The sequence below is a fragment of the Octopus bimaculoides genome, chromosome 7 (assembly GCF_046866305.1).
Source record: "Octopus bimaculoides isolate indiv1 chromosome 7, ASM4686630v1, whole genome shotgun sequence".
NCBI lineage: Eukaryota > Metazoa > Mollusca > Cephalopoda > Octopoda > Octopodidae > Octopus > Octopus bimaculoides.
Window position 1 is genome coordinate 24,079,030 of NC_142934.1, and position 11,030 is coordinate 24,090,059.

The 11,030-nt window shown below is 35.3% G+C and overlaps 1 protein-coding gene across 4 annotated transcripts in view; it reads right to left on the reverse strand.

Moving 5' to 3' along the window:
* Window positions 1-3,618: 3,618 nt before the first annotated feature.
* LOC106880912 (uncharacterized) overlaps window positions 3,619-11,030 on the reverse strand; it is a 100,151-nt gene continuing 92,739 nt past the window's right edge. For all 4 annotated transcript variants that reach the window (XM_089355002.1, XM_014931078.3, XM_014931079.3 and 1 more), the window contains 3 exons: window positions 9,374-9,502; window positions 8,798-9,128; window positions 3,619-6,752 (listed from right to left, as the gene is read on the reverse strand). In XM_089355002.1, the coding sequence (XP_089211128.1) occupies window positions 6,659-6,752; window positions 8,798-9,128; window positions 9,374-9,502 (554 nt within the window). In that variant the 3' untranslated portion in view covers window positions 3,619-6,658. The remainder of the gene's footprint in view (window positions 6,753-8,797; window positions 9,129-9,373; window positions 9,503-11,030) is intronic.

An 11,030-nucleotide genomic window follows, 5' to 3' on the forward strand; every position in this document is an offset into this window, starting at 1 on the left:
CGCCGGAAGTTGTTGTTGACAAACAATAGCAGTAATTTTATTCGGCTGACGACACGTCATTGATTGGTTGAAATTACTGAAAAACAACAACTTTAACATGATATAACTTTGAAAATAGAAACTTTTCTCAACAATGCTAAGAGTAAAAGATATTCTATATGACACATTCTACCAGTATCCAAAGTTTCAAAGTGTTTAGTTAAAGAAAATTAAATAATCGAGCTGCCCATGAAAAGGAAAAGATCCACTCATATATATATATGTATATAGCTTCACACACTGTTCTTTTTGTCTTCCTATTTCAAGGTTATTTCCCTTATTTTTCTCTCATTGAGACTGGAGATCATTAATGTTCTATGAAAAGAATAGGATGGAAATACAAATTAATCTGTATTGCATGCATCTACATCGTATAAGTGTGTGTTTATATATTATTTATGATGATTCAAATCCCACTGAGATCAACTTGGCATTTCATCCTTTCAAGATTGGGGTAATCTATTATCCTCATCTAAATTTCCTGGCCTTGTGCCAAAATTTGAAACCATTATTATAATTGATACTACATTATAGTTTCATAACAGCTTGTACCATACTTTCGATATGAGACTCAAATCTGGCTACCATAAAAATCCTATATTTTCATAATTAAATATTATTAGGAATTGTATAAAAAAGTTTTTAATATTTTGTGTATTGTAGAAGTATAACCAATTTATTGCACATAATTTTTAAAGCCAAGATTTTATACAGAGCCCCAAGGGCCATGTGAAACCCAGTTGAGAACCACTGTTACAGAAAATCAGTAGAAAATATCTATCCACAGCACTGCTTAAGCATGCCTGCTATATAATTTGAGCTTGGCAGATGCTAGCATGATGGTAGATAATTTCTACTAGCTTTCAGTAAGGAAGCTATGGCTTCCAAAGTCATTTGAAGATTATCCCATTTGGTATTCATTCCCAGCAACAGCAAAGGAATTTGACATGCATTCATCAGTCCACAAAGGATGATCTGAAACGATGGTTTTCATTGCTTATTGTCTAAAGTGAGAATTTCCTTCACAACGAAGCATAATAAAAACGGCCTTTTTACTGGTCAAATATGCCCCAGACATATTTGAACTGATACAAAATTTGTTTATTCAACACTATTTCACGTGCCTATTATATATCTCATTCTCTCTCATTATATATATCATCATCGTTTAACATCTGCTTTCCATGCTAGCATGGGTTGGACGATTTGACTGAGGACTGGCAAGCCAGAAGGCTGCACCAGGCTCCAATCTGATCTGGCAGAGTTTCTACAGCTGGATGCCCTTCCTAACACCAACCACTCTGAGAGTGTAGTGGGTGCTTTTACATGCCACTGGCACGAGGGCCAGTTACACAGTACTGGCAATGGCCACGCTCAAAATGGTGTTTTTTACGTGCCACCTGCATGGGAACCAGTCCAGCGGCACTGGCAACGACTTCACTCGAATGATTTTCTAACGTGCTACCAGCACAAGTACCAGAAGGCGACGCTGGTAACAATCACGTTCAAATGGTATTATTTATGGGCCACTAGCACTGAAGCCAGACAGCTGCTCTGGCAATGAACACGCTGGGACAGTGCTGTTAGTGCTCCACTGGCGCAGGTGCCAGTCATCGAATATGGTTCAATTACGATTTCAATTTCATGGGTGCCAGTCGTCGGATATGGTTTGATTTCGATTTCAGATTTCAAATTCACTTGCCTCAATAGGTCTTCGCAAGCAGAGTTATATATATATATACACACACACATACACACATCAACATGTATATATCTGTGTTTTCCACTTACCATCACTTGACAACCAATGTTGGCTTGTTTATGTCCCTATAACTTAGGAGTTCAACAATAGAGATCAATAGAACAAGTACCAGGGTTAAAAATAAGTATTGAGAACAATTTGTTAAACTAAACTCTTCAAGGAAGTACCTAGGCATGGCCATAGTTCAATGACTGAAACAAGTAAAGCTATTTACATGTGTGTTTGTGTGTAATTATGTTCATCTATGTGTATATATATATGCATATATACACACACACACATATGTATATGCTTTGAGTAAATGCTCAGGGTATTAAAAGAAATTGCTAATGAAACACCTAATCATTGACACTGCATTTGACAAGAACAAATATATATATATAATAACAACAGTATATAACAAGAGCCTAGTTCTGATGAATTCCTTGTGTGCTGAATTTAGTAAATGGAAGCTACGAAAGTCATTTAAAAAACAATTCTCGTAAAACTTGTTTCCTTTTCTACAGAAGTTTGCTGAGATGGAAATTGAATTATGGTTAGAGGTCACTAATACTATTTATTTAATGCCCATTTTTCTATGCTATCATAGGTTGGGCAGGACTATTCAATGTAGAATTTTATGGCTGGACATCCTTCCAACTCTTGCCGCCTTTTCAAATAAGTGGGGGTGGTTTTTTGTCCATTTTTTTTTGTTTTTAATTTTAGAAATCTTTGGCAGTGCAGCACAACTGACAGTATTGTTAACATGGAATATAAACATCATCTCATTTCACTCACATTGTGACAAGCAAAGCCATGGAATGTAAACATCTGTGAACATATGCACACATCAAATGCATTCACACTCTGCTCTTCCACCAACCTCTTCAGTACCCACTAGTGTCTCCTGGCCCCTCCTCATCTGCCAACTTTTCTCTCCTCCACAGCCTCTCAGCCTTCCCAGCACCCTTTCTCATCTTTCTTCCCTCTGACCTAACTCCACATTTCTTTCTTTTAATGATTCTCAGTATTCCTCTCCAACCGAGTCCATTGCACCTTTTCATCACACTTTCTGTTCATACTTCCTCCTTATAATGTTAGATAGCCCAAGACCTCAAACCCACATATCAGTACTCATCTGTCCCTCTCTTTTTCTCAATAACTTGTTACTAATCCTTTCCCTCTCTCCTAGTCTCTGCCATACCTCCCCATCCTCTTCTCTTACTTATCACTGCTCATCACTCAAAGTCAGATCAGTCCTTCCTATTCCTCTGTTCCATTTCAGTTATGGGAGCCACTTTCATGTAAGTTACATCACAATTGTCACTGGTGCCAGTGCCATGAAAAAAGTACCCAGTACAATGTGTAAAGTAGTCGACATTAGAAAGTGTATCTAGCTATTAGAAACCACACCAGACTAGATACTGGAGCATTACATAGTCCTCCATTTGCCTCATTCATGCAAGTGCGGAAGGCAGATGTTAAATTATGATAATGTGGATGTGTGTATACATATGAGGTGTCTGTGAATGTTTGCAATATATGCTGAGCTATGGCTACAAACATTGACATCAGCATTTGTGACATCTGCTGACAGTGTTTCTATCAACATATTGTCCACAAACTCTGCCTTTTCATATTCTGCTGACATACAAAAAATTGTAAAAATTGTGAAAAAAAGTGCCTTACTTGATAAAGGGTTGGCAATATGATGGCTGTAAAAAAATCCAGTTCAACAAATTCCGTCTAAATCCATGCAAACATAGAAAAGTTGACTCTAAAATGGTGAAGGTATATAGAGGAAGAAAGCATAGAAAAGTTTATTGAAAAAATGACAATTTTTTTTTATAGCAATATTTTATTATAACTTAGAAAAAAAAAATATTGAAAGAAAAAAAAAGAGGAACATACTGTCACTTGTTTATTTTTTGTTTGTTTTCGTTTTGTAGGTTTTTTTTTTTACCTCTTGAAAGAATTGAGGTTAATGGTATGGTAGGTACAGAGTAGTTAATATGATACCACACAGTTTTTGTTGTGTCTATTATTACTCTCCCCACCACACACATACACACACACACTAATTGTCAAAATACATTGATTGATTGATTGGATTTGATTGATTAAGGCTAAAAAAAATCACATCCAAGCATTGTCTTCCAACCCTGGTGGCAATCACCAGTGTCTGCTGAAGACAAGCTTTCTTGGCTTTTGATTTTTCTTTCCGAGACAACAGCCACATTGGAATCTCACAAAATCTAAGACATATTGAAGAAAATAGTAGAAAAGAAATATTTCCTATCTGATGATGAACCATTTTTTTTTTTTAATTATATATATATTACATACTTATTTTGTTATGTTAATTACAAAAATTGCTCATAAGTTCCCTCAAAATGTTTAAGTCATCTGCTCAACAGTACGAGAGGGCAGGTCATAATACAGGCTTCTTGGTCTGTTTCCCACTATTGTTGTGGTGGCCCTCCAGCCCTACCACTTAGTTGTCTTCATTGTTATCAAAGTTGACACATAGGAGCCCTCACTTTCAGTCAGTTAACATTTCGTACAAATATTCCATTAAAGCTAGGAGCTTAAAGATTTCCTTTCCTTCACCAAAATGACAAAATACAGCAGTAACGTTAAATTAAATTAGTTTTTCTCTCCCCACCACCCGTCTATAAAAATTGGGTTCCAATTTTAAAGGCAATACAATGAAATTATGACTAGAAAGAGAGAAGGGGATAGGAGAAATAAGTTACAAATGTTACTGTTTCTGCAAAGAGAAAACAATAAATAGGGGGGTAACTGTGGTGCTGACCACAATCTATTTCTAGCATTATTCTCTTCCTAAGTTCTAGTTATGATTTGAACTCCTGACCAGAATGCCAAAAATAAAAAATCAAACCTCACAACAGCTACAGCATTGTGTTCCTAGATTAAGGCAAACCATTTATTTTCAGCCTGTTTGGCAAGAAGTTTGAGTGTTTACATATACAAAAGGCATTCGGTAGAAAAGAGATTTGCTCTAATAACAGTTTACTTTTAGTTTGTTGGCCACAAGTAAGGCCATGCTGGAGCATTGCCTTTCAAGGTTAAAATATTTAAAAATAAACAAAACATTTCCACTAACAAGGATAAACAATTGTAAAAACCGACAAAAAAGAGGAAGAAAAAAAAAGCTCTAAAACTTTGCTTGCTTCCTATGTGTGTTTCAGAGATGAGATACTTGTCAAGATTATATTGTTGCTCAACCACATACGATTAAATAATTGAAAAATAGTTTCAGTTAAAATAATCTCTTAAATTGAAAAGAAAAAGCAAAAAAATAACTTTTGAATTTTTTTCTTTCACCATTGCAGTAAAATATAAAGATTTGAAAGTCAGATGAAGATGTTGATTGTTATTCCATGAAGAGCATTTGATGTAAATAAACTGATAGGTGGAAGTTAAGGAAGACATGTTAGACCTAAACAAGGTCAGTCAACTGACTTTTACACCCTACATACCACAGACAGACATACATCTGACACTCAGTGACTGCTACTTCACAATTTTAAATGTCAATGTGACCAACATGTGCCAGATGCAAGTTTATAACTGAACAGACATTAAATTTTCCACCACCAAGATTTTAATTATCTAACATCTGTAATGATAATGGCATGTCTGTCAGTAGTATTAGTGTCATGTTTGTTACTAATGTAGCAATGGAGTGTCCAACCAGTTAGTGTAGCAGTGGAGTGCCAACCACCCAGTCACACTGGCTTTGTCCTATCATTCTATCTTAAAAGTGTGAACATTGTTAAATGAAGAATTGACCATACTAATCATTAAATCACAGACACACACAAGTGACCACACTGAAATGTTAAGAAAATATCCAGAAAATCTATTTTAGGTCAAGTGGGGACACCAAGGCTGGTTGGGTTCAAACAGTGAAGCCATGCACTGAGTTTGGGGTGGATTGGGATGGCAGGCTTTAAGAGCAACCATAGTAAATTACAGCAAATTAGTTGTGTAACAGAAAATTAGTACATGTATGGACACTTGTTATTGTTTAGAATATGTCTGCTATTGTCAAATATTGAGAAGTTAATCTGTTACAGATAGAATATGTATACAATGGAAATAATATAATTCAGTAGGTACTTACAGGAGAAATAGATATCTGAGGGTCACTACTAGAGAAAAAGTGGCATTCACAATACAACAGTGTTCTGTAATGCAGGCAATAAATTGTAGACAAATTAACTGTCTTTCATACTACTCTGTGTGTGTGTGTGTGTGTGCACGCACATATATATATATATATATATATACATACACATGCATACATGTGCAATTTTTGCATGTAAACCAGCAGCTCATCTGAGCTATACATGTAAGTGGAGATGTGTTGATTCTTAACTATGAGCAGGACAGCCTGAAAAGCTAAGAAAATGGACAAAGTATCATTGAAAGAGAGAATGAAATAAACTGATTGAGTGAATGATCCGACTGAAACCAGTTTTGATGTTTAGATGTGTCAGAGTTAACCACAAGCTGCTAGTGTACCTCTCACAGCCTTTCCTAACATCCAATCCATTCTACAAACAGTAGCAGGGGTTAGTCTTACACAGGATCATCTAACCAGTTTGATTATAAATGTACCACTTTACACAAGACCTGTAAGACAGGAGTAATAGAAAGGGTCCAAGTGCTGGTGGTGAGAATAACTGTGGTGGCAGTGTCACTTCATTATGAGAAAACACTCTTTGTGAATAAAGTGAGAGGAATACTCAGAGTGTAATACTCCAAGCTTAATATGTGTGTGTGTGTATATGTGATTGTGTATGTTACATGAGCTTTTATTTTGCACAGTGACTGTAACTGAATAATCCATTAGAAACATCCCTCTTTCCAGCTGTCATCATACCCTGGAGATGTTATTGCAGAAGTTGGTGGCTTTTCTTGAGGTTTAAATGGAATTCCAGATCTAGGCAAAAACAAAGTAAGAAAAAAATATTTTTTTTTTTAAATGATCAGAATGAAGAGAATCAAAGTTAAAGGAATCCAGTAGTCATAGAGACTTACTGAAGTAGGTGAAAGCATATTTAATCACTGGACCATATTTCTAATGAAATACACTGTTTGAATTAATTTTCAAAATAATTAAGAATTTGGAGCAATTTAATAAAATAACTGAGTCTTATTTGAAACATAATTAAGGTCTTGTTTGGAACATAACATCACTGAATGCTTTTAAATGAAATTATAATGAGAAGTTTAAATTTAAATATGAACATTTTAAAATTAGAGGCTTTGCATCATTAAACCAAATACTCTGTATAATCAAACCACAGTCATTGATTAAAGCAGATAATTTGTATAATTAAATCAAATTTTGTGTCATTCAAGCAGAGGTGTTGATTAATTAAAGTAGAAATTTTGTATAATTAAACAAGAGACATTGTATAATTAAACTAGAAACTTTTTGTTATTAAATCAGAGCTGATCTGAGGCAGGTTGGTATCAAAAAGTATAAACAGCAGAAGTACAATAAAACATGTAGTGACAAACACAATATTAAGTAATAAAAAGATTTTCCCCATTTTCCACAAAAGACAACTCCAAACATGTTTGAGCCTTATTAGGTATCCTCTGTTGAAGCATAACCTCACAGTAACTTGCTCAAGTATTATTTTGCTTAGTGAGTTGAGAACAATCACTAAGTAAATAAATATATAAAGACAAATTGGAGTTAGGTATCCAGGACAAATTTGCCTAACAGAAGAAATGTTGCTAGAAGTAATGTATGTATGCAGAAAGATATTTCAAATGATCTATCGACAATCTGGTCATATCAGGCATAGCTAGAGATAATCTTGTTACAGTATTCTATCAGAATGTTTATATCTAAGTAAAGAGCCACTTCCATAAAGCAAGGTCTAGGGATTTGTACTCATAACTTCCTCTACTGGACTTTGAAACAGATGTTTAACGAAATGTTCTCATCTTAAGACATTACAGGTCTGGAAACACAAAACAGAAATAAACTAAAGCTCATAAACCAGCAAAGTTATATGTCTATGTACTTGCTTTAATCCTTTTGTTATTATTTTTTTGTTGAAATATACTGCTTTTGGTTCAATTAAATTTTTAAATAATACAGAACTTAGTAAAATAATTTTGTCATTATAAAGCTAGTGTTTCGAACATAAATTAACAATGAATTTTGATGGGCAGTCTTAATTGAGATAATTTTGAAACAAGAAAGTTGAATTGTAGAACCAGTTGCAGTCTCCAGCAGATTGATATCGGAAGGGTTAAATATGTGCATGGAGGCATGGATGTAGAACAGCTAAATGGTTACCATAGCTATCAATATCCAAAACTTGTGCACTTTTAAACCAGTCACATAACTGTTTCTGTCACTCTACTTAAACAAAATAGATGCCATTCAGAATAATGAACAACCTTCTAAATAGTCACCAGTATCAAGAAACAAGATTCCACCAGATGACTATACTAGCCAATTTGGGGACCACAACATGGTCATTGAAGTTACTAGAAATAGCAGGCAAGTGCTGTTCATATCGTTTTAAAAGAAGCAAGGACACACTAGACAATCTAGTCACAAATACATCTGAAAAAACTGCATGTCCTGGCCTGAACACCTATAATCAGGGCAGATCTGGGTTAAACAGAATAATTAAGGGTCAGACCAATATGGGCAAACTGCAGGTCACATGTGGTTTGTAAGACTTTCTGAATGGTATGCCTAACAAAAAATCACCTTGAATTTTTGTTTAGCTGTATTGCTCAACTGATGATGAGCCATGCCTTATGTGGCTGGCTTCTTGGAAAAGGTTTCCCATGACTGGGTTAGACTTTACACTGTAAAATCATCTGTTCCAAAAATTCAGGTAAAGATATCTAAAACTCTGTTGTATCCTTAGTTGTGAATGTATGTTTGTGAAATACACAGACTATTCTGGTAAGGGTTAGATATAATGGAAAGCAAGACGAAAAATAACACACCTTCTGGGAGCTGGTAAACTAGAGCGTGGTGCAGAAGATGGCCTTGGTATTGATCTACGAGCAGACATAGATCCTGGTTGTGGAAGATTACTTCTGATAGGTGAAGATCCTCTACGAACATTGTTTGGTTGTTTCAGGTTACTAACTAATGGTGAGGTTGGTCGACCTGGTTGCTGTAGGCGTGATGGTTGTCGTGTCGCTGATTCTGGTGTGCCCCCTGCCACATACAGCATTTCATCACTGCAGGCATCAAGACTAGAGTCACTGGAGTATATAGGGGGTGGTGGCGTTACTAACTTATACATGTTAGACATCCCTCTACGTCCTTCATCTGTTCAACGGGAAAGAGAACATATAAATTTACTGTTGTTTGTTTCAGAGGAAAAATAAAAAAGAGAATTCAAAATATAAAATGGATCATGGTTAGACAAATGAAGAGAAGGTGAGAGGAAAGACAAAGAATAAACAGTCATAGATAATGTCGGGGATGCTAAAGGATTATAACGCATTCAAAACTGTACAGTAGCATTTAAACACACACAAAGAGTGTGCACAAGAAAAAGAAGAACAACATACCTTGTGGATGGTGGTTAATACAGTTTATTTGGTTTTGGCTACTAAATGGACTGTCAGGAGGACTGTTGGACTCAGAGCCACCATTTGATGCCATGCTGTGACTGTTGCGCCGGGAAGATGACATACTTTCTGGTAATGAAATAGCAGTAAATAAAGATATATAATATATACATACACACACACACACACACTGTGATATTACTCGTGCATATATGTGTCTGTGCATGTAAATCAATTTGGAAAGGGATGAGTTTAAATGAGACTAGTCACCAGAATGGTCATGGCGGAGTAGACTTCAACGATATACCTGATTCCATCAATCCCTAACATTTATCTTATTAATTTTTGAAGAATAAAACAGTGTGAATGTGTGAGCAAGAGAGTAAATGTTTGTATTAGTGTGTGTGTGTGTGTGTGTGTGTTTACATGCATATGCATCAATGACAAATGGAAGAATTTCTGCTCAATAAATCCTAGAAGTATTTCTAGAGTTACTCCTATCTTATGGTAATGTAGTTATGTATGAAATGGTAGAGATGTAGGAGTGAGGGCTGAAAATGAAAAACTGAATGTGGTGGGGGTACTATATCATACTGTGCAGAGAGTTAGCATCATGTACCACAAGAAAAGGTACCCGTTACTCACTGAGATGTGTAGAAAGTATAAATGTCTTCTAGGGCTTGTTGCTAATCTCAAGTTCCATGGAGTAAAACAGATGAGAGATGAATTTTACTCTGGAGAGAATGCTGGTCTATTGCATAAAGTAACACACACACACAATGATCTGGTACCTACCTATTCCTAACACAGTCACAAAACTGAGACAATGTAGAATAATGTTCTGGTGAGAAACACAATGAAACACTGGCAAAACAGCAGATTTTAACTATTGATCTATTAGTTAGTGGCCCAGTATCTCTTGCACTATGATGTTTCTAAATATTTGTGTTATCTACATAAAGGGATGGTTTTGGGATTTGAATGTTGTCTATTCAAGGGAATATAAAATGAGACATGAGCACCATCTATGTAAGGTGTTATTAATGACACATGAGCACTATCTATGTAAGGTGATATGGCTACGAGAGAAGCACTGATGTAAAGGAATGTGAAATGCATGTGACATGAATGAAACAGTTTATATTACAGATGAAATGTTATGTTTGATAATGTGAAATCCATGTTAGACAATAGGAAATGAAACAGTGACATCTATGAAATGTGAATCAACAGGGGTGGTAATGAGTTACCAAAGACAAAAATGGTGGTACAATAACAATATCATGAATGAGTGTTAGTGATGTATAACATATTAAAGTGTTAGCAGTTTTAGTTAGAATGATGGAGTTTTGTCAATGAGTGGAGTGAAGTATTAGCAACATCTACAATGGTGGTATGTTAGTAACATCCTGAATGATGAGTTAACGATGTACAACATGGTTAGCAACACCTATAAATGGTGAAATATAAGCAATGACTGATGAAATGTCTCAAAATGTATACTGTTAATGATAATGATAATAGTAATAATTCTTTCTAATTTTGGCACAAGGCCAGCAATTTTGAGGGAAGCAGGTAAGTCAATTACATCAACCCCAGTACTTGACTGTTACTTTATTTTATTCAGCCTGAAAGGATGAAATGCAAAGTTGACTTC